Source organism: Myzus persicae, unplaced genomic scaffold, assembly GCF_001856785.1.
Source record: "Myzus persicae strain clone G006 unplaced genomic scaffold, MPER_G0061.0, whole genome shotgun sequence".
Classification (NCBI taxonomy): domain Eukaryota; kingdom Metazoa; phylum Arthropoda; class Insecta; order Hemiptera; family Aphididae; genus Myzus; species Myzus persicae.
This window is the reverse complement of record NW_019103602.1, coordinates 1115219-1141206: the sequence shown is the minus strand read 5'-3', so window position 1 is coordinate 1141206 and position 25988 is coordinate 1115219. Positions and strand designations below refer to the sequence as shown.

General features: G+C 29.1%; 1 protein-coding gene across 4 annotated transcripts in view; it reads right to left on the bottom strand.

Moving 5' to 3' along the window:
• The window catches only part of LOC111034825 (Down syndrome cell adhesion molecule-like protein Dscam2), a 310967-nt gene that overhangs the window by 29348 nt on the left and 255631 nt on the right, over positions 1-25988 (bottom strand). For all 4 annotated transcript variants that reach the window (XM_022316209.1, XM_022316211.1, XM_022316208.1 and 1 more), the window contains exons 9-12: positions 14609-14753; positions 14148-14302; positions 7055-7165; positions 1965-2135 (exon numbers count right to left, since the gene is read on the bottom strand). In XM_022316209.1, coding sequence (XP_022171901.1) covers positions 1965-2135; positions 7055-7165; positions 14148-14302; positions 14609-14753 — 582 coding nt within the window. The remainder of the gene's footprint in view (positions 1-1964; positions 2136-7054; positions 7166-14147; positions 14303-14608; positions 14754-25988) is intronic.

Sequence of the window (25988 nt, the reverse complement as noted above, 5' to 3'; positions counted from 1 at the left end):
ATATACGGTAGGTATCTAGATTCAACGATTTTGTATAAATATTGAAATCGGGTCGTCGATCGGTAATTTATCTAATGGTGTTCGTCGTTCGGGGGTAACCGCAAAGCAACGCATGTTGGTGAGTAGTCGAGTTCAAAACTCTTTTTCATATTAAAAATGCACGTGTCACGGCAACCGGCTGCCATTTCTGTCAATTGAACGACACGTTTTCAACAGAGAATTATCGCGTATAATATATAATCTGCCGGATGAATGACGTGTGTGTGTGAATGTTATGATATGGTGTGTTGTAAATCATCACATACGTTTATGACAATTTATTACTTATTGCGTTGCGTTGCGGTAGGTACCGAAAGTTTTGGAAGATTAATTGTCAGTTACGAACTTTAAAAATGAGTGAAATTGAATTCAAAATGATTTTATTTTCTTTCGTTTCAGATGAGAACATTTAGCACCATTCTCAACTCTTAAATGGTGTTGATATTGCTGAATTGTTTGAAAATGATTTTTGACCACCATATTATTATCGTCACGATTAGTTAAGTCGGTGAAGGTAATAAAATATCTAAATCAGTAGTTTATATACGTGGTCTGATATCCCCTCTCCACATAGAAAATTCCTGAATACGCCAATGAATATAAAATTATTAGAACTTTCATATTATTTTGTAAGCTTAAAACTCGTAAGTCGCCTCAGACGTTTTAACGGTCACTAAATGTGAAATCTGATAATCGTTTTGTAAAATATCACAATTCAAAACAGTTATACTATAATTATTTTTCCCTCAATAAATTACCACATCCCTTAATATCTTTCAATGCTATAGATAAACAGTATAATATAATCAGTTAGTTCAAAATGTATAGTTAAATAATAATATTTTTCCCAAAAACAGTTCTCGAATGATACTATAATTTAAAATTAATGAAGATGTATAATTAAAACTTAAGTTAGTTTTAAGCATGTTATATGTATATATTATTATTGCTTGGATTATGAGCAAATAAAAAGGGTAAGAATATCGCACTGGTAACAACGTCAACGAAATTCACGTAATTGATGAACTTATCGTGGTCAATTAATATATACATTATATTATATTAAATGATACTCTCCATTGGGTAACTATGATATTAAACCATGTTATGTTTATTTGTATTATTTATTATGATTAAGTTATTATGTTTAACGTCATTGGTGGTAAACCATAAATTATTAAATATACTTATTTATTTGTTAAAATGCAATTAAAGTAAAATTTTACCTTCTCTTAAGATTCTGTAGTTGATTGATTTAACATCATGACGTTGTAATACTATCGTGTTTGTAATGATATAATCGTTTGTTATTCTTGAATTTTTTTTTTAGTACCCCTATCACGTTGATAAAATACTTAATAATAATATTAGTATAATAAGAATTAATAACTGAAATCGTTGACAATATTGGTTATTCTTCTAATAAGGAACATATTTTATGCCTTTTATTTTTTACCTAGGTGTGGTAAATTTATATTTGATTTCATTATTGCAATAAAACCATCTCAATTGGTAAATGTTATAAACTGTCTCTTCGTGTTACCAAGATCAGACATTTTAAAATAATATATTTTAACTACATCTTTAATTATGTTGGCTGTGATTAGTTATCGGTTGGTTAAATTTGCAAACCGACTGAACGAGCAAAATTGTATTAGCCTCGTGTTACATCAATTAAAATCTGCACAGCGATTAATAATTAATATCTACCCTTTGGGTGGTTAATACTATTAATAATAATAATAATAATGATAAAAAACCATCAAAATATTTATTTTTCGATTTCCGTAACGACGGATTTAATCTTCTTCGACAAAAATTAAATTTTCCGAAATAAACGGAACATTGTTGTCACCTAATTTTAATGATAATAATAATTATTAGTGCGTATAGCCATTTTACCATCGCATCGCATCAATCCTTACCTATTACGACGACTTCGACCGAAGCTCGGACAACGTGTTTGTCGTTGCTAGCCTCGCAGTAGTACGTCCCCTGGTCGGTCTTTTTCTGCACGTTTTCAATGACTATCGAACCGTTGGCAAACACCTTGTGTCTCTTGTTCAGCAGTTTCCCTCCGGGTAACCTCTTGCTATCTGATGGAAACATATTATATATTCACATATTATATAGGTGTGTATAGATAAACAAAAAGTAATAAAACAATAGCGGAGGGGGGAAATGTGAAAAATAACCAGTGCCGCATAGTTGTACTTGCGGACGGAAATCGTACTACCTATATAGGTATATATATAAATAATATACATCGGATCTCCCTTCTTCCGTACGCTATGTTTCTAAGCACCTCCTATTGTTTGTAATGTACCGGTAGAATATTTTCGCCGGAAAACAATGCCATTAGAAAAGCTCGAACAGAAACTGAACAATGTGAAGGGTAAAAATAAATATATATATATGTATATCAATCTATGCACTTCGAGGGATACGCACAATGGACTCTCCTGACGTACGCCTATTATAACTTAGTTTGGTCTACGTGGCGGAATGCGGAGGAGAAAAAAAAAACCATTTGTAATCTCTTCTCTTAACAATTTATCGAACTCGTGGGAGTGTGGGGATGGGGTGCACGTGCATTCCTGTTTTTATTTTTATTTTTATAATACGAAACAAAACAAACACGGCTTCGGCGCGGGGTGGGCACGGCTCATAACATATTTAAATGACCGGTTTTCCGTACCGACGGCCGAGGCTTTGTGTGGGGAAAATAGTGGAGCGCTCGTATAGTGTGATAGCCGGAGTGTTTTGATGAACCTCCGGGCTATAATTAGAAACCCCGACTTACATAAAGTAGACGTCGAGTGGGGAGGTTGTTGGCTGGTTGTTATGGCGTAACACACCCCACGGGCACAACAATAAAGACAATTTTCGTATAATGCCCACAGTGATATACGTATACCACTTAATTATACTTCAAGCATTTCAGTAGAACTCCAAACTCGTAGGTATACGCATCGTACATTATTTATGAACATATTACCGCATGCAATATAAATGCACCGTTCATAAAAAATAAAATTCTTTTTATTCTAAACTCGAACGTTTTGGCTCATTTGAAATTCCACCGTAAACTGCTTAATATTTTAGTTCTATATTGTAAAATTTGAAATTTAATATCAGCAATGAATTAAATTACTCGTAAATTTTTAACCAAAACTCATCAGCTTCTGTGACATTGTATCGATTGCTATAAGTCTACCTCTATAATCTTAATTAAATTCTTATTTTATCCAGCCACCTCATAACATTCAAATTAATAGTTAAGTAATAACTAGTTATTCTTTCTTTATATCTTATAATTTAAAAATAGGTTAGTTTGGAATTTCAAAATTAATCTAACCTATTGGACATTTTCACAACAGAGCACGCAAAGCATAGTTTTAAATTACTATGTTTTGTCACTTATTCAGTATGGAAACATATGATTGGTAGATTTTATTATAATAATAAATTATAATTTAGTAGAGTTAAATTGCCATTATTAAAACCAGAATTTCTTAACATTAACTAATAAAGTAATTTAAAATATGAATATTTGTGATTATATATTTAAAGCTTATACATGGTTAAAATAATTTGAGTTAGTTTAGTGTTATCTGTAAATAATATATCAATAACCATAGGTAGTTTATAAATTAATTATTGCCATGATTATCAAATTATTTATTTATTATTAATATTTTTACATATATATATATATACATACTAAATATAATGACACATTTTTGTTAATATAATCTAATTTCCACAACATGAAATAAAAAATTTCCATTTTTATAATGTTACCAAAACAGTGAAATGTTTAATGGATCGTAAAGTACTGTGACATAAATTAAAATAAAATACGATGTACACTTAAAAAAAATATTACTGGTTGATTGAACTCTAAAACTGTGATTGATGACATTGAAAAAAAAAACACTATGAGTATATTTAAAAGCTGAAACCCTTATGATGTTTTCAGTGAGAGGTTTAGTGCTTAATCCAAAAATGATGTTTAATGACTTTGGGTAATATTTAGAAAAAAAATTTACTAATGACTTGTTAAAATTAGATTTGATGACCAAAAAAAAAACTTTCTTTGACATATCACTACTGCCATTAACTTGTATATTATTGTTAATCAGTTTAGATCATTTTGAAAAACTCATTAGATCGCGTGTATAATGTCTGAGTTTATATCGCAAAATGTAAACTTTGTTGAGGTTTAATAACATTAAATTAAAGTTGATGCGGGATTTATGTGAATATATAAAAATAGAGAGTTGCTAGTATATTTTATACTATCGTCAAACAACTTCATGGCCACACGTTTAATTTAATATATTGCTATATTAAAACTTTTAAATTCAAAATTACTCACAGACATAGAAAACGTAATATAATTCCCATATTATAACGGTTAATAACTACCGTTCGACAGTAATTATCTCCCTAAGACTGAGAAATATAGCCATTAATGACTTGTAAATCAATAATAAATAATTACATTCAAATTGAATATTGGAAATAAAGTTTTAATACAAAATTGGGCAAGAATATTAATTTTGGGTTGACAATAAACTGCGTAGGCATGAACATTTAAAAGATTGAGTTATTTATTGATAGAAAGAATTGTTAGTAGTCGAGTGCTGGCATTGTATATTATAGTCTACACCCAACTATGTATTTCCTTTATGAGAATCATTTAAATTTAAAAATGGCAAATGTAAAACAAAAATAAGTATATTTTCCAAAATACGTCGAGACATTCTATTTATTGTACGAAATAGTTGGTTTATTTGAAAATAACATTCTAACTACTCATATTTATACAAAATGGACTACCGAAATCCAAAGTAGGCCATAGTGCACTATTTCTCATAATAGTACCTACACCAGTCTTAAAATTGAATAAATTAGATATTATTGAATTGTAAATACATATTTTATATTTTAAAATTTATTGTATATTTTATCAGCTGGTAATAAAATCATCAAGTTTCTAACTATATTATTATTGATAACAAATTCGTTTCGTCATTAACATTATGAATGTTTTACTTCATAAAATGACATCAAAACTTAACTACTGGATTATGGTAATGGTAGGCTGTAGAACAGTTAGTAAACGTAAATGTTAAATTTAAGTCATTAATGACTACTACAAATACTGCCCTAAAAGACATAACAGACAATTTGTTATTAAAATGTCGTATTTTTTTTGTTCAATCACCATGATAAAAATTATAAAAATCCAATGATTCAAAAACTCAGGAATACTGAATTGAGTGAGAAATGTGAATACTACGTTTTGGATTCACACCAACGTTTAAAAATAAACGTTGGAATCTACTTCGCTTTTAAAGTTTATTGAAAAAGAAAGGTGGGGCAAAAGTTTATTCGAAAACAGAGCTATTTAATAAAAAGTTCTTGTTAATAATGCAACAATTATATAAAATATTAAACTTTAAAACTTAGCACTTTCATCTTTCGTCGGTAATTAAATATCAGAAATAATTTTCATTTCAGTGATCTATACGATGCTTTAAAATTACCATGATTGTATTGTTTATTTTGATATTCGATCAATATTCGAGTTGACTTTCACCAATAAATAAATAGTTACTTAAAAAATAAAAAAACATGTCTACAATACAATAATATATTATATTATGAAAAAATAATGTGGACCGTGTGCTATAAAAATAAAAATAAAAAGCGGGTAAGTGGATGTCGCTCTGCTGTACAGTAGGTTACAAGTGGGTCACTGTATAATGGATGGAATTCAATTTTAATTCAATGATACAATATCATTGCATAAGAAAAACACGATTCCGAGTGGAGACGGTATATCAGTCTTGGCTTAAGACATATTAATACCAATATATCTGAGTCAAAATTCGAATTTTAAATGCTTATAAAAAAAATTGTGCCTGTGTATTTTAAATGTTTTACAATTGCTATTGTAAAAATATATCAGAAGCCTTGTATTAAATTTTCAAGCTTTTTCACCCAACAAATAAAATTTTATTGGTATTTATAGAAAAAAAAAATTAGAAAATTGAAAATTGACAATGTCCGTAAACATCTCAAAAATAGTCAAATTATTTTCAAAATTTTATCGTGTTTAGAAAATGCTAATATCAACATTCAGTGAAATTTTCAAGTTTCTACAGCCATTTGTTTTTTAATTACAACAAAAACAGAAAATCGTTACATTAGAAATCGAGTGAATATCAAATGTTGTAAAAATATGAATTTCAAACGCTCATATTTTCGATAAAGGTAGACAAACTTATGAGGAATCTTGTATTAAATTTTAAAATCTTAGATTTAAAAACAAAATTTTTTATGAATTTCTAACTTAAAATAATTTCTAAATTTTCGTCGTTTTTAAGTATTTTGTCAATATTTGAACTTTAAATGCTTATAAAAAAAAAAACTGTGACTAAGGATTTTTAATTTTTTTCATCTGCCTTTGAAACAATATACTAGGAGCCTTGTATTAAATTTTCAAGTTTTTTTAACCGACAAATGAAATTTTATTGATATTTATAGGAAAAAAAAAATAAAAAAAATAGAAAATTGACAATGTCCATAAACAGTTCAAAAGTGTCAAATTATTTTCAAAATTTTACCGTGTATAGAAAATACAAATATAAACAACCTGTGAAAATTTCATATATCTACGGTCATTTGTTTTAGAGTTACTACAAAAACCAAAATCGATTTTGCGTAAAAATCCCCGTTTTTCCTTAATTTTTCTTTTGTTTTTCACGTCGCTTTTGAAAACTACTGGAAAATTTTTACTTATGACCCCCAAAAGTACCAACTAGATTCACCTTCCAATCAGAAAAGTTGCTGTTGAAGAAAATCGAAGCAGTTTTACTGTCCTAAAAGGTGATGACAGACACAAAAAAAAATTTTAAAAAAGTAAAAAACACACATCATTGTAAAATCAATACATTCATCATTCCACTCAGAATCTAAAATAATTATAAACGAAATAGTATACCTTTTTCCCAATTGATGTTGAAAATTGGATATCCAGATATTGGACAGGTCATTTGCAGTTGTTGACCAGCCCGTGCAATAATTTTAGGAGTTTTCTTGGCCACTGGATCACCTGAAATGTACACAAGTCTCATAAAAATTGAGTCATCAAATTATTTAAATATGCAATTTTTTACAACAAATATCGTTGTATTATAAAAATCAACTTAGGTGATTGTATGTATTTTTGTTCAGGAAATAACGTGAATAATTGTAATGGAAAGAACCACGTTGTTTGTGAACCACAAAAAAAAAATAATAATAATACGCATAATTTAACACGCCTGTGACTGTGCGATAAAAACTCAAGACCGAACATCTACGAGTTAATGTATACTATGAGTTAATAGTTATTTTTAACCTTAACCAGTAACTTCGAGGTTTTATTAACTTATTATTTGACTTGAATAAATTGTGCACACGTTACGTTATCACATTTAAAAATTAGTTGTTAAGTTAATTATAAAACTTTTCATTCGTTTAAAACAGCATAATATACAATTAATTTCGAATTTTTATACATGATGTAGTATGTGAGATTATATAATCTATCTCTTAAAATCAAGTGGCAAATTTTCATTGGTTTAACTATATTTTTTTGAATTCAACAGAGTTGAAATTATTCGTCAATTCGCAACAGTTTTCTGCCTGATTACGACTCGTCGGCTGAGATAAATGAATGAAAAATGGATTACGCGAACATTGCAATAACTTTCTGTGGCGGTCGTTTTGTACACATAATATACTGTACGGTTTCGACAATATTGTTTTAACGACGCGAGTTCATTGGGTTTTGGAATTGCAAACATTCGCAAGACGCACTTGCATATTAAGGGGAAAAAAACACATATTTCTAGCTGAAATATCTTTGCGGTGTTGCGCCCTAAACCCGGTGTAATAGAAACTACTAGCACTAACATATTATACTAATAATAATAAAAATAATAATAATATTTAAATTTACGTCCCGGCCATATGGCCCAGAACAAAGTGAACCTATACATAGTGTCAAATATGAAATGAATGTGAGCAACACATTTTACGTTATTACCATCGTTATGTTTTATGCTGTATCCGACCTACGTTTGCGTGACGACGATATCTCAGTCTGCGAATGTTCCAAAAAGTCAGAGTATGCTGACAGAGACACGCCGGTGATTGTTCTCTGACGTACCCCAAAAATCGTCGGCGAATCGATCCAATAAACAGATAATTATATGCTTTAAGTATCCAGCTCACTATCGCGTGACTCCCGACATTCACTCACAGACGTTTGCGACTGTCAAGTGTCGGCGAATCGTGGACCTTATCAAATATTTAGCGGTGTTTTTTTTGTCGTCGGCACAAATGTCAATCACCGAAAATTATGTTATTTTTGTTACGAAACTGCAGTGATCGAAATTATTGTAAAATGTTTAAAATACTCATAGCACATGTACTTGCAACATTACGCAACATTTGTATTTAAGTACTTTGTTCAAAAGCGTACTTTAGAAACCTTTTAAAATCGTTTTATTTACCTCAAATACCCACTATTAAGGGTTTCTCGATTTCTTATAATTTATTCAGGAATGTCCAAAATGCCGGTCAAGTATCCCAGTTTTCCAAAATTATAGTATTTAAAAAAGCCAATAATAATTATTCCTATTTTTAAGCTTGAATACCAAAATTAATGTTATTGAAATATTTAGGAAATAGGGTTTTTGTTTAGAAAGTATATTTAATACCTCAAATCTGGTTTATAGTGTAGACTGATATTGTTGATAAATGATTTTAGTACTCTATCCGGCAGCTTATTAGCTAACACACTAATTATTATATTCGCTATCTTGATAAATTACACAAGTTGAGGTTCTGAAAACATTACAGCCATTGTCATGGTTAAATATTTTAACGAATTTACCGCCGAAAATTGTGTTAAAAATTAATTTTAAGTGTATACAGCAGAGTTTGCAAGATATCAAAAACAATCATCAATAACACATAATTTAATATTTTGTCTAGACAGCAACATCAGTGCACGTTTAAAATAATTATACACAGACTGTAATATATTTTACTAGCTGGACGCGATATGAATAATTATGAGTTGGGAACCTTCAGTTAGGCAGTTAGGTTTTACCTACCTATACCTACGCAAAGTCGTATTTTTGTATTTTAATTTTATACAATTATGTGCTACCGATGTAATGAGTGGAAACCTGCCAGTAACCGAGTTGAGCGCACTTTGGAAACAAAACACAACGAAATGTCCGGTTTCGCGACGAACACGAGTCCGTAACACCCTCGCCGGAGTGACTTTTAACAGCGCCGCGTTCATACGTAAATTATTGCGTTTAATTGCTCGTGCGAACAAGCCCACCCACACACACACACACACACACACACACACACACGTGAGTGATGTACTAAAAAACGCGTACGGGATCATCAGCCGTTTTAATGGGGTTGGGTCACCGACTACGAGTGTGCAGTTTAATTGCGCCGGTTAATATATTATAATAATATTACACATGTATGACGACGACGGTACTTTTCGGGTTGAAATCCTCGGGCCGTGCAGGGTCGTGGAGTGACACACGACCACTGGTAGACTGTTACATTATTGTCCCAGGTGCTCGAGAACGGCTCGTTTGAAACTCGAACGCATTGTTCGCACTGCACTTCGCCGAGAGTGAAACCGAAAGGCCTGCAGTGAGCTTCAATAAGACGACTATCGATTTTTTTCATTTTTTTATTTTCCCCTACGACAGACCAACGACTTTCGTACGCCGATTGGCACAGTATTATTATACTCGTATTTTATATTCTTGTCGCAGTACATGCACCTCAGTTGTAGGTTCAAATTGCGTAGGTACTATGGGATTCCGGGTTTCGGTTCCGATTGGGCGATAATATAGACTAGGCATTGGGTTATCTCGATGATAATATTTTAATACGTCATATTATCCAATATTTACCCGACGAAGAACAAATCTTCAGGTGTTCTTACCTTCCAATACACAGGAAAATATATTGTACGAATAAACTCAGTGTAATACCTTCCTACCTATAATAATGTATTAAACATCATTTTGAAACGTAGTTTTCAAAACTACCGGGAAACTCTTAAGAACAAGCAAATTAATAAAGTCTTCAAATAATATATCTAAGTCTATATTCATCATAAAAAGCAGTGACAACTTTTTTCGATGCTTGATTTCTAATATATCGAATTATAATAATTGGACAACGTGGAATTATTCTCATCATAATTAGTGTAGTCATTAGTTGTGCCTGATGAATACTGTCGTATCATTTTTTTGTGTCTGTTTTCAAGAAATAAAATTATTTTATCCAACGTGTAAAAATATAAACTTACACGGATATGTTTTTAAGCTGCACGGGTCAGTCAAAAATCTTCGAGAAACTTTCATCGTAGTGTGAGAAATTTGATGATGCGTGTTGTGACTTGTGATTTAATGGTTTTTTGAGTTCAAATAACTTATTAGTTATTATATTATGATTTAAAATTATGAAATGCATTTTCTTGAAATATTTAATTTATGTGAAAAATTTAAAAAAAATATTAAGAATGTTATAATCTAAAAATGAATATTCATAAAAATATAGAAAAAAACATTTTTTAAAGTTGTTTATTTGTAGCAAATGAAGAATGCCTAATTATAAATAAAAGAAAATAAAGACCCTATTGAGAAATGATAAATTAATCGATAATACAATACATACCTTTTATAAATATCATTAATAACCATTTACAATATTTTACATATTAATTCGTAAACATAGATTCGTAAACAAGATTGATAAGTCATTCTCATTGATTATCAATATGTTCGGTGTATAATCAATAATCGTTTCTAATCATCATCTTTAATCAAAAATTTACTTTTGAAAGAAAAAAATACTTATCAAATTGGATTGAAATATTTCAAATCAAGAACCCTAATTATAATACAGTTAAATAAATATTATTATTTAATAGCTTAGGTTAGGTTAGCTTAGGAACAAATTCTAACTAGGTATCTGTTACGTATTGATATAGATGTTGTGCGAAAGGTCCACCTGTAATATTGGCGTCATTAATTATTACTAGGGTTCGGGACTTCTTGCATTTGCATGTTTTTTTGTAGTGGTCGTAGTCTATTCTAAGTGAGTTATAAATGTGTAATATTCAATGATGAAATTAAATACTAAGTTTGAATTTGCATATTTTTGCATATTTCGTCATGTTTTAAGAAAAGCGCATATTTGAGCAATTTTTAACATATTTGGGTATATTTCACATTTTTATATTTTTATAAACGTAAAATTGTCGGGAAAAATCATAGTTGGATGGGATGATTGTAGTCTGTCGTATCTAACACGTACGTCTGTTTACGACGATGATAGTCTCTTTATCGCTTAATAATCAACCTTTTTATCGACAATATAGACAATTGGATAGTTGTGGTAAAACCTAATAAATCCTAGGTTGATACAGATGGAGATGAGTTACTCGTGTAAAAATTATTTTTATTATATTAAATACCCACATAATTTTTAATTTTTTATCTTTATAATATACCTTATGCGGTTTTTAAAAACAAAATAAAAAATTAGCTGCATATTTTAAAGCATATGTTGACGATTTTGACTGCATATTTCGATAATTTTAAGTGCAAGAAGTCCCGAACACTAATTATTACATAAAAAACAATTTTGAGCCACCGTGAGTAAGGGGTGAGGAGTTTGAAGAAATAGTTGAAATGAAGGGAAGAAAAAGAGAAAATATTTTTGAAATTATCAAAGAAGATTTGATAATATGGGTATAGCGCTGTCTGAACCAAAAAAAAAAAAATTCATGGTTCTGTTCCCCTTGTAACGGAGATGATTTTATTTTTTCTAAAACCGCCTAAGTTGTACTTAATTATATTTTTAATTATTAAGTTTTGATTAATGATATTTATATTTTGTAATTGAACGTTATAATTTTTCCTGTAACGATATTCCATATTTCCATTTTTGTCTTCCGTTTTAATTATATTTGAAATTGAAATTGTTTTTTTTTGCCAGGTATGTATAACGTTATAATTAGAACGTAAATATAACTTCTAGAATCCTCGCATAAAAAAAACAAAATATTATATTTTTTAAATAAACATTGTCTCCAGCTTTAAACTGTCACTATCGTATTTATTTTTCTATATAAATAAATTGTGCAAGAATATTAAAATAACACGCTTTTAAACACAAATAAATAACAATATACTATATTTTAATGAAAACTGAAATTCTCGTCTTTTATTTGGGATTATTTATTGATTATGTTCTGTACCACAGGAAAATATTTTTAATCTAGACATTGTTTTATTTATTTTTTGTGGAAGCAATATTGAAGATTGATTAACTATATAATAATATCAGTAGGTATGTCGTATGCCATCAGAAGAGAACATTATCTTCTGCTTCTTTGTTTATTTTTCTGAAGTTGAACGTTAACTATTCAATATTTAGTAATAAGAACGGTCTCGTCAGTTTCCGACCCACGTAGGTATGCTCACTTAACATTTGTACCAACCATCATATAATATGCAGTAGATCGACTTAAATCATATTACATAATTTAATCAGGATAATTCCCAGTATCCGAGACACATTTATCAAGCTTTTAGATATCACGAAACACGTAATATTTATGTGCTGTATTAAACGTCCTAAATATTTAATATTACAAGTTATTTTTATATCGTCGAAATGTGTTAATAATGTTGAAAAAGGGACTTTAAATTTATGGTTTGCTTCTTATGTGTCGTAAATTGTATGATTAATTCATATAATTCATGTAAGTAAGTATAAAATAAAAGTATACAATTATTATACCTATAGGAAAATGCGTAGATCTACACGATGGTAATCTATGCTTTCAATCTTTTATAACGTGTATTCTTCATTCGATTCTTATGTTTGCTTAAATATGAGTGTCGAAACAATCAATAAATCTAAAAGGGTATTTTTACCTATATAATTTACATTGAAGCTCTGATCTGAATGTAGTTATTTCATAATAATGTATAATTTAAAATAATATTATAAATTACAATACTTTTTGTATGATATTCTACTTTCATAAGTCTATACAAATACAATATACTTCTCTTTATATTTTAAATATTTATTTAATGCCATAAGTTTACTTACGAAAGGTAATAAATAATAATAATAATAAAAAATAAATATAGTTATGTTTACAAACTTTTAATTGATACCAAGTAATTTGTTTTGTTTGATTAAACCTAATTGTTTATACATGTGTTTAGCGTACAACTTTGCCCTATGCTTTTTAAATCTACAAGATTGAGTTTCTATTTTTATGACGTATACAATAAGTGCATATTAATTCATAGTCTCTTACACATTATTTCATGCATAGATCAACCCTCACATCTACCTTTAACAATAATAGAGGAATATTTTTTTGAGATATATTTTAAAGCGAAACATTATACTACGATTTATTAGTTTTCATTGAAACTTCGAATCAAATAACTTCACACAGACGTGATTATAGGAGATGAAAATATGTATTCCCAGAGAAATATATTCCATCTCAGTGCACTTTTGTTATATTTGCATTGTTAAAGCAAGGTAGGTAATGGGAATTACTATATTCTATTACATACTAGAACCATTAAAGTTATCAAACAGCTTCCATACTAACCTTATGAAGCATATAAAATGCAAACCCGTGTATTTTTTAATTAAAATATTATTACAATTAGCATTGAAAGAATGTGTCGGTTTTACAACAATGCAATATCATTTATTTTTGAACTGTAATGATATTTCAAAAGTAATAAGTATATATATATATATATATATTATATATTGATATACAAATCTATATATTTCTTATTATTCGATTGGAAAATGAACACAATGTATTACGACTTTACTTAGTATGAGTTTGGAAAAATCTTGTAGTTTTCTAACACAGCCGTTGAAGTTTTTAATTTCAAATTAGGTACTGCTACATACTCGTAATTAAAAAATATAAAATATTTAAGTCTACCAACCATAAACTTGTATTTTCGCTGAATGTGATACTTGGCCAGCTCGATTGGAAACAATGCATTCGTACAGACCACCGTCTTCCACTTGGACTTTGGTGATGTTGAAATGACTGACCACATCTCCGATTTCTGTCACATACTGACTTACCGATATCCGCCTGCCCAACAAACATATTGTAATTAAACTCCAGATAGCCATACGCCAAACCAATATTATGCGCTAAGTATACAAAAGTACCTTGCGATACAATAAAATCACCCAATTATATAATGTATTTATTCAGAGTATGTCACGTGGGAATTTAAAATGTCACATAGTATGACTAAATATTATGTACTTATAACGTCCAATAACGTCAATTTATCACGTGACATACCCTGTAGAATGTATATATATATATATATTATTGGCGAAATGTACTCTGGGCACTATCGTGTTTGACAAGTAACATTGTTTTCCTTACATTTGAGAGAGAGACACGTCGTTACCGTCGAACTTCCAGGTGATGTGAGGCGTTGGTGTGCCGATAGCAATGCACTTGAGCGAAACGTCAGGACCGGGTTTCAACAAATGGCCGATGAACTTGTATTTTAATGTTGGTTTGGACGCTGAAATATAAAAAAAAAAAATCAACAACTTCATTTTGTACAGTTAATTTCAGACGAAAGGACCGTACTAGTAATTACAAAGATCGACAAAGATAGATTGCAACGGTTTCAGTTGGCGTGAAAAACATGTAGAATAATCAACAGACGTTTTTTTGTTTACAAGAACGATTTTACTCACATATATATATATACTATATAATACTAAATTATCAAGTACAGTTGCGTTGTTCTAAGAACGTCAGACTTTGACTCTCGAAATAATTGTAATTTTTTTTGGCATGACACAGAGTTCATAATAAACCGATGACCAGACAGTCATTTTTTTAATTTTCCCTCAAGAAAAATATATTTGTGTTTACCGTTCGAGTGTGTACAGAGTACACAATCAAACATCTTAAAGAAATAAAAAGTAAAAATATGAAAAAAAATACAAAAATACAAATACTAAGAAAAATGTAATAAAGTACATCGTCAATATTTCGAGAAAAAAAAACCAAATCATACGTTTTACTTATTGAAGAAAGTTAAAAAAAAAATTGGGAATAATGCTATTCTTCGATCAATTTTACAATGATCGATTGCATTAAAACAGACATTGGTTAGGTATCATTTTCTATCTGTTTAATATTAACCCTTCTTCATCGTGTACATTTGATTGTCGTTTTACTACGCATACTTGTGGTTTGAAATAATATAAAGTAAAATATCATTTTAACCTAACTCTCGATAACCAAACTTTCCCAACACATATGATTTGACATTGAGACAGTTAACAGATGCTTTTGCAACGTTGTAATATTGTTTCGAAACATATTAGCTCGCCTGATGTTGTTTTTGTATACAAAAGTACAATGTGAACACATTTAACATTTTGGAAATAGTTGGATCCTCGACCCATGTTCATTTTGACAACAATACAGACATGAGTTCAAAAAAAAAAAGAAAAACCCAAGACCATTTCATTCTTTAACATTTTATTTCAATATGTCTACCTACGCAACCTACTTATTTGTATTATTATTATTATGACGGATATCCATTGACACTTCTTAAATTTGATATAGGAATACAAAAATAATTAATAGTAGAATGGCATATTTAATTTTCCATTCCAAGTTCAAATTTTATAAACATTGAAACACGAATAATAGGTTTTGATTTTAATATTATAGTTGTAATTCAAAAATATTACTTGTTGAGACTTGAAAAATTTAAGTAAGTATATCATTATCTTTTATATGCACAGCGTAGGTATAATGCTTATGATATATAAAATAACATAAACTATAATAGTTGCCTATTTAAATCAAGAAGCTATTCAAACATTTCAAACCTTGTTCTACAGAAACTTCGCATTTACTCAAAAGTTGATAATAATAATATATTATTATCATTATGATATCAACTAATTCAATGTACCGTACTACTTACAGTAAGATAAATTATAGTACTATAATTTATAGTAGTATGACTGACATATCTTAAAATGTACTGAGCAATTATATGGGCCAACTGACCGCCTCATTCAGAGTCACTTTTCGTAATGCATTTTTCATCGAATACAAATTTAACACATCCATTACAGTCACTTAGTAGTCATTGACGAGACACACTCGACTGCAACTATACAGCAGAAGGGTCATTTTATTTGTTGCAGGTACATTACAATTTGTCTGATTTGAAATGCATATACGAATGGGTCACTGTTAATCAAGAGATTCGGTGAGATTTGATCATTCATAATTAGTGGACCAAAAAGTTGTGCGAATGGTAGAACTTGTGGTTTAAATCCGTGTGTGTTTAAATGCGAAGGACAATAAGCTGAGGTTGCGTCGACCTCTTAATGGCCGTACACATTATAATGCCGCATTTAGATTATATTCTATAAGCGCAAGGGCAAAAGTACAGTAATAGTTGGATAATTGTTTATTTCTGTTTTTTTTAAAAATTATTTTACTAAAGTTCACACTTTTTGCAGGTACCAAGTAATTTTTTATTCAATACGAACGACTACTGCAAAACGTCAAAACAAATGAATGGACGTGAGCTTATTTTTATTATTATTCACAGGTGTCATACAAATCTAGTCTCGGAAGTTTTGAATTTAATTCATATAGGAAAGTAGGTCAATTTGAAATAATCACAGATGTGGTCTGGAATAATATAAAGTCATTATATTGATACATTTATTTTCTTAAATAATTAAAATAGAGTACCAGTCTATTTTTATGTGAATCTGTGTAATATTTTTTAAATGAACACCTAATTTTGTTTTTGAATAGGTCTTGTCTTGCATATTTTAATAATATGTATGGAAATGGACTAACTGCTATTCTGATACATCTGATAATAGAAAATTAATATTAAAAAAATAAAGTTGTGTTTTTATTTTTTAACTAGGCTGTCCCTACGTTAAATACAACGTAATCCCATTTTGTCATTTGCTCGGTGATGCATAATAATATGATAAATGATAATACAAATTTAAAATAAACTATATCCCTAAAAAGCTCCTGGTTTGATCACTTGTGGATCTGTGTGCCAATTAGATAGTGATTGTGTTTACACATTATGTGTACAATTATAAACTGTAAATATACTGCGACGAGTCGGAAGATAACCATCCAGAAGTGATTTTACATTTGATGTGGTCAACTATCGTGAGAAAATCACGTCATTATAAATGTTCACAGCGGAACAAAAGTGTAAAAAGATTCGGAATTTTACTGCTGATTAAAGACCGACCATCTGTATTATAATACCTTAGTTAAAACTTGGAAATTCAACCATTTTGTACCCAAAATAGGTGGTTGTAAAAGTACAAGAGTGGTGCCAATTACCCAGGAAAATCAAATTCAAATATACACAATTAACCCCATCTTTCCTGTAAAATAAAATAAAATTCTATAGTGTTAAAGCATTTGCCTAATTTTTTACTAAATGATAATACTTATGACCTTGAAATTTGGTACAAAATTTTTTTTCACGTGTCTTCATGTAGATTGCATACCTAATATTTTGCATGTTAACAGGGTGTCTTTCTAAATGACTAAATTGCACAATTTACCCTGCCTTTCTAGACACTCAAACCAGGTTTTAATTGTTCATACCAACATTAAAACACAGGAAAAGCTACAACATGAAAAGCATTCAATCCGCCATAAGAATATTGCATACATATTTAAAAAAGACCAAATATTTTCCCGGGTAATGTCGATTATGTCATACAGTGTAAAAAAAAATAAAAATACAAAAATAAGGATGTATATTGGATTTTGTAATAGCTGACCCCGGAAACGTTTTTTTTGTCTAAAATTTTTGTTTTTGGAGGCGGTAGCAGTGCTTTACCAGACCAATGCAAACACTAATGGAAGCACCTAATAGTCTGCGAATATAGGCATCGATAGATTTTGTGGTTTCTAAGATAGATAAGAACTTTCTAAGTTCTAACCAAAAAATTCATTGCAGTCATTTTTATTTAATAATATAGAAATATGTATAGGTGCTGACTATAGATTGTAGATATAGCGATCCAACCAATCTCTTGCCTATAATAATGAAAATAGCTACTCGACATTCTATTTTATATTATTGAATCATCAAACCGTTTTTATACTCATTTTTTTGTGAAATTCGTTATAGAAAACACTTCTTATGGGCTGTAAAATGTGTTTGGAAAAGTGTATAAAATATAGTCTTCAACGACCGGACATAGAGATTTTTTTATCCTAATACCATTTTACCAAACACAACATTATACCGACGTGTTATCGTGTTTTTGTAAAATAAAAATCGAGTAAGGTGATAAAACGAAAAGGTTTTCGAACCCTTACTTATGGTTTTTACGATTTAGTGTAGTGTCTAGGGATATAAAATATGTATTTTTTTTTTCAAGTAATTGTTTTATATTTTTTTCTAAATGGTATTATGATATAAAAAAATTATGAACTGAAATGATTACATTTTATTCTTATGATGAAAACATTTCTACTATAATATAATATAATTTCTCTCGTGGAATCGGTCAAACTAATCATAAAATGTAATAATTATACAGCATATTACATTCTTAATAATATATTGTATTGCTCGATAGATTATTTTTAAAACTATCTTAATTAAAGTTTTGTAATTCAAAATATTATAAAAAAAACACATTACATAATGCATTAATACCCATACTTAGTGTCAATGCTATAGTTCAGCAATATAGTAAATTAAGTAAGTAAATGTGGTTTAAAATTCAACATATTAATCACTTTTCTTGGATAATCAAATTTTACCATAGTATATCATGCATACTGTACATCACTTAATTTGCTACCTATTTACTATTTTTATTTTACATAGGTCCACAAGTTTTAAAAATTCTATATTACTCTAAAACTTTTAAACAAGACTTATAAGTCATATTTTTTTTTTATTTAATACCAAATAAATGAAAATAATTTCATATCCGTAATTGTATTTACTTTTATTTTATAATCCAATATAAGCCTGTTGAAGTTTTTATTCAATACTCTAAATATTTACTGGAAGATGCTTTACAAAAATTAAAACTTTTTTTCTAAGATTAGAATCCCATTAATTCTATTATGCCTGTAGACAGTAGCCTATAAATAGTATCCAAATGGAAATTCTTATTTTTTTTATGTAAGACACATATCAGTACTTAGTATTCTTTCACGAAATTTCAAACAAAAACAAATTTATAAATTAAATTATTTGATATACGAATCGTTACAAATAGGTATTAGTGATAAAACAAATACCCGGAAAATTATTCCATTATTGTTTAATATAGGTATGTAGATACTAAGCAGAAAACAAAATATAGATCTAATGTTATTTAAAAACTAATTTACTAGACACATGTTGAATAGATATTTGTTCAATTTACATAATTAATTACAACTAGCCATAGATTTTCAATTAAATAGTCTACAAATTCATTTCAATAAACCTGATAGCTGAAAAGTAAATTTTATTAAAACTAAAACATAACATTTCCACTTAAACTTCTTTTTTTTTTAATTCTCCCTGATGCTGACACTTGTGTTAAATTTCCAATCGAAATTATTTTCATCAATGATTATTATGTATCATGCTTGAAACTTTTTTGTACAGCTAAATTACTTCTAAAGTATGGAAAATATAAATTTGTTTGGTGTATAAAAGGAATAAAATATTTGTTAAAATTGATGTAAATATTTGTCCAATTGGAATTCATATTTAAATATTTTATCACGAAACTTATTCATAATATTGATATTTTTCCGTGGTTTTCTATATTTTGTAATAATGAATACTAAATGTATTAGTATGTTGTCTGATTTTTATAATAAAAAAAACAGTTGATTCTTTAGAAACATGTATCTTGTTTTCTATGCATTTACATATCTGTGAAATCTATATTGTGTATAAACATAAGAATTATAAAATACAATTTTTATTAACTTGTCTGTTTCTTATAAAATTATAATGAATTCTAATTAGTAATTATATTAAGCGAAACTTGGATTGCTGAAGAAACTAGTTAATTAATTGATAGATATCAAGCCTTATATGTTTTGGTTTTATAAAATTTTATTGAAAAATTAGATGGTGTTTGATGATGACTGAATTTATAATAAGATATGTATTTTTAATAACGTTCAATAAAATATTTTCATCAACAATTTGTTTAATTACTGTTTATAAATTCCCAAAGAATAATGTAGATTAATTTTTAGAAAATATAGATTCATACCTACCTATCATCCAGTTATCATTACAATAACCATATTGCATGTGATGATTTAAATATTAACTTAATCAAATACTTTTTATTCACTATTAAATTCCTCGATTTATTGGGGCCTAATTCAATTTTTATTCTTGTATAAAATGGCCTCATAGAGTTCAAAAGTCATGAACCTTAGATCATTACTTGGGTGAGACGTTGGAAAATCAACAAAAAAAAAAACCCGAAATTATTCTGATAGTACTAAATCAATCACCAATCCCACAAAAGATTAAGATAAATATCTTAGAACGCACCTAAAATCTCGTATAAACTTAAAAAAAAACGTCCAAAACACCATTTTTTTTTAAATGTATTGGTTAGTTGGACAACACTCCGAGTTAACCATCGGACATAAACATCTACAGTGTGTAGCTATTATATAGCTTAGATTTACGGAATTAAACTCGGAGTTGTAACAGTTATCGATATAATACAACCCTATTAAGAAATCACCCTTGAACCATCACTGCTAACGCTAGACAAAGCTAGATCACCTTGTCAATCCATTTGCCATCCAATTATTAGATAACTCCAAGGACATAAGTGTCTTAAACCATACTACTTAGTTTAATATTTTAGGTTAAGGTAGAAGCAACTTCATGGGAAGTGATTCCATTAACGTGTAAATAATATCAAATAATTTATACATAGTATTTAAAATATATAAAATGGTTAAACATAAAGCTATTCGGGAAAAATATCATACGACTTATTAAGATAATAAAATAATAAAATATTTCACATTCTATTTTTAACCCACCTCCAAGTATTTTCAATATAATTTCAGAAACTTGTGATTTTCTCTTGCTATTTAAACTTAAATTTAGTTAATTCTTATCAAAGTTGGTGTCAAGACTGATGTGGACATTTTTTGACCAATATTTATACGTTAATTTCAATTGAAAATGTTTGATGTCTACCATAGTTACTCCTTAAATATACTTAATTTTTTTTTTTGCTTTATCAGTCTAGTTTTTTAGAGCAAGCGTCCACAAATTACAGAATCGACTAAACATAAATTAAGTTATTGAAATTTTGTTTGATGTTCAAAAAACATTTGACTTTGTTGTTCATACACTATTAAAAAAATAATTATATATGTATATCAGATGAACTGCTTTAAAATTAATTAAATCGCATATATGAAATACAACACAAGCTGTTAGAAAAAAATAGCACGAAGAGTGAAATTATTAGTACTCTTTCTCCCCTAATAAAGAGTTAACTCTAATATTTGATTTAATATCAAAATATACTCGCATGCTAACAGCTCACTCCAAATATTTAAAATACCAGGACAAATTATGAGTTTTGCAGATTACATTGGCTAATATACACGATCATACCAATGTCTGCATTGTATGCCAATGTCAATAAGTATGTAGACATTGCTCAATCATGATTAGATCGTGATCTACATAGTTAAAGCTTAATAAGTCAAATTATATTTGACTTCGTTTTATATATATTGATTAAGATTTCTGTTTTAATTTCTGTTATAAATTTTAAGATGAATTTTGGAACTGTGGACCTTTTTTGAAAAAACTGATATGGCAAAAAAGGTAAGTATCAAATAATCATTGACAAATTTCCAAAAAAAGGATCAAGTCGGGGAATCAATAACTTTGTAAGATATTTTTCATTTCTACATCCGACAATAAATTAACAGATCAGTTATTTATTTAATATAGATTCATTTGAACCAGCAGATAAAAAAAACATTTTTTTTAATGATGATTTACGGTGTTTTTCTTAGCCACGTTAAGTAGTATACATTTTATTATGTTACCCAAGTTGATAGAAAACTACATTAAAAATTTAAGCTCCGACATAATGAATAAGACATTTAATAATCAATCAATTAGTTTAATTTAATATTGTTATCCTATCATTATTTTTAACAGAATTCTAAGAAAATAATTTATATTAAAAAACAATGCTTTTAGACACTCACAAATTTACAAGGTTTTTGTAGATTATTTAATTCCTTAAATAATTCTCTAAGTACCTTCTTACATTCGATTAATTTGTAAGCCGCTTGTATTTAAACAGCACTAGCACCACTCTCCAGTATTGTTAACACCGGATAAGTGAACAATAGTTTGGTACCGGATTATCAGTTAGTCATGTAATCGAAATTCGTGAAATAAATAATAATTTATTTTGTTTTACTTTTCTTTAGGTGCAAATTAACAATATTGTAAAGCAAACATAATAAAGACAAGTTAATTACAATAGAGGCAAAAGGTTTTTTTTTTTTTATAAAAAAGTACAACGGTCCAGTCTAAAATACATAACATTTATTATAAAAACCAACAAAGGAAATCGATTGATTTCTCTGTGGATATAATTAAAAACATTTGATTATATCTCAATAGAAACATAATATTTTTACGCATTTTCCTGGTATAATGTACATTTTATATTTATTATTTATGCATGAATACTACATAAAATATTATACCTACATTTGTTTGTATAACAATAATTAATATTTTTTATCGACAATTTATTCAAGATTTTTAATGATGGTAATCTTACCAAATACATTTTAGGCAATTTTAAAACTGGCTAAAATTACTTTTATTTTTTTAGTTTCTATAGTAACTATAATTGCTAAATCCTGAGTCCTTTTCACGACTATAAATAACTTAAAAATAATTTATAATTATGGTTCTATATTACTTTTAATAAATGATGTCATGTGTTTCCAAAGAGATCCTTAATATTATTTTTTTTCAGTACTCATAAGTAGTCATTAATGAAAAATGCACAGCTTGTAAATAATACCTATTTCACAAACACCATACAATTTTAATTCTAAGTATTTTCATAATCACTTTGAAAATTAAATTTACCTTTTCGATTGTTGCGCCAATTATATTTTCTATATAATTTGCAAAAAAATAAGGCAAATAATCCTACTTGAGGTTGGAATTTTTCTATTTTCTGAAAGAATAAGGATTTATTATCTACCCACACAACATGCAATTGAAGAATTATGTTTTTAATAACTGCTAATCTCAAAAACAACTGGATCGATTTTAATAGAACTTATATAAATTGATTCCTTGTACCGCAACGAATGTTTTAAGTTTCCAATTAAACAACTCTAGGTACAATGTGGCACATACATGAATATCGTTTTAGCTCATGAAATTGAATATTTTTTTTTGTTTATATTTAGGGTTGACATTAAATAAAAATGTGATTTGATAATTTAAAATCTAAAATTAAAAAACAAAAAATCATTTTCCATACTGCATAGGTGCATATATTGCGTATATTTTATGAACCTAAAGTTATTTATTTTACATTTAGATGATTAATCGTCCATATTATGTTTAGCTAATTTAATTGTAAAGCATCATCAACATATATTTCTCATAGAACAATGTATAAAATAGCTAGGACATAATTAAACCTAGAACTCAAAATACCCAACAACTAATATTATCTTAGCCGAAACGAAGGTCACACCTGCTATAATGTTATGCATTTTACCGTATTTTCTAGGTATACTAACTGCCGCCAACGAGCTTTAAATCAAAAACAAGAATCACACTAGTTTAAAAATTAAAATTAATTATTTTAAAACAAATAATTAAATAAGACATTTATTATATCTAACCTCGTAGATAGTTATCACTTTATGTATACAAATATAAATTATGAATTTCATCTTCATGTTGAAAAAAATACTTTGGAGACATCAGACAATATCAAACTAGAAAGTTATTATTCACATATTTACACTGAAACTAATGTTTTAGTTTTAGACATTTTTACATTTCACCGATACACCAAATTTAAATGTACACATATTAAACTATGTTTTTGATCATCAAAAACATTGAATCAATATTTAATTCAGTACGATATTTCGGATTATTTAATATTCCACTGTTCTAGCATGAAACGATACACACTGTAATAGAGTGCCACCGCCTATTAAAAATATGAGCTCGTTGGTTTTATGCTGGAATTGAGTTGTTTTTTTATTTCTTCTCAAGTTATTCTATACTACGTACGACTGAGGATGGAGTTATATCGTCGGGTGCACCCAACCTCGGTGGCCCGATGAATAAGTACTCGTAATGTATTAGTAAATCATGTAAGGAAATTATATATTAAATATTTACAGTATTATGGTGGTATGAGTCGGGCCCGCTCGCTCAAACAAGTTGCGTCTTTTCACGTCATCTAGAGCCCTGTAAAGGACAGTGCAAAATTATTGCTGGACTTGGTCGTCCAGTGTCGTGGCCTTCGAATGGAAAAAATGTCCTCGGTGCTGGTCGCTGGTTGTCCGTTTCTCGAAGGTGTTCCTCCGCGATAGCCTTTTATACGGTCGACGGGTTAGCTCTTTAAACTCCACGGAGCTGTTGGTGACGCATCGAGTATCTGCTTCGGAGTTACAATCTAAACCGTTCCCTGACGTCAGATACAACGAGAGATTACCATCTATATTACTCCGTGTAAAATGATATATAGACAACTCGCAGTGTTTCGTCCTCGTACTCTATCTGGTCCAGTGAGTCGATTCCTTGGTGTTATAGCAGGTGACGCCGTCGTTCGGTTTTCGTCGGATGATTGCCCGGTATAGACAACCCGCAATGTCCCTGCCTCTCTGGCTGCTAGTTCGATCGTCGACGGTTGGCTTGTTGGTGGTGGTGGTTTCCGGTCGGTCGTCGTTCTGCTGGTTTCTTCTTGATTCAAATCCTTCAATGGTGTGATTGTTGTTACGCTTGAATGTTTGAAAGATAGAATAATTTAATTATTTGCTCCCTGAATGTCTGCGGCGCTAAAACTATCTACCGTACCGACTAGTAGACACAATGCTTACGGCTGCCTACATCGTGTCTCTCTTCGGTATATTTTCTCATAACCTTTGCTGCTATTTCTTCCGCGGGGTTAGTAGTTATATTACTGTGTAGGTAAAATCTCTACTTTTCGTTGGTGTCATCGTCAAGTTTGTAGTACAACTGGTTAGCTAGTAAATTTCCCTGCGAATTGGTTTACCCAATAGTTGCTTCCGGTGTGTGTCGTGTTGCGGGAGTGCTAACTGTGACGCCAGTGCTTCGTATGTGTACTCCGCGTTTTGATTTTTTGTTGAAAATATATACTGGTCGTTGGCTCTGTTAAGAGCTTTTTTGATATAACTAAAGATTGCCCCAAAAAATGTGTATTCTTATGAACTGAACAAATTGTTATAATGCTATATGTACACTTATAAGTATTAGTACACAAATTATTGGATTTAGTTGAACTCGGAAAGGTTGTGTCTTTATGCGATAATTGTATTCACTATATAAAAAATCTCCCGACTAGCGTGCAGTCGTGTCAGACTCAAAAACACGTAAAACTCTATATTATGTTTTATGTTCTACTACTTTTAATGTTATAGTGCTTTTATAATAACAATTTAACAATATATTATTATAAAGTAGGTA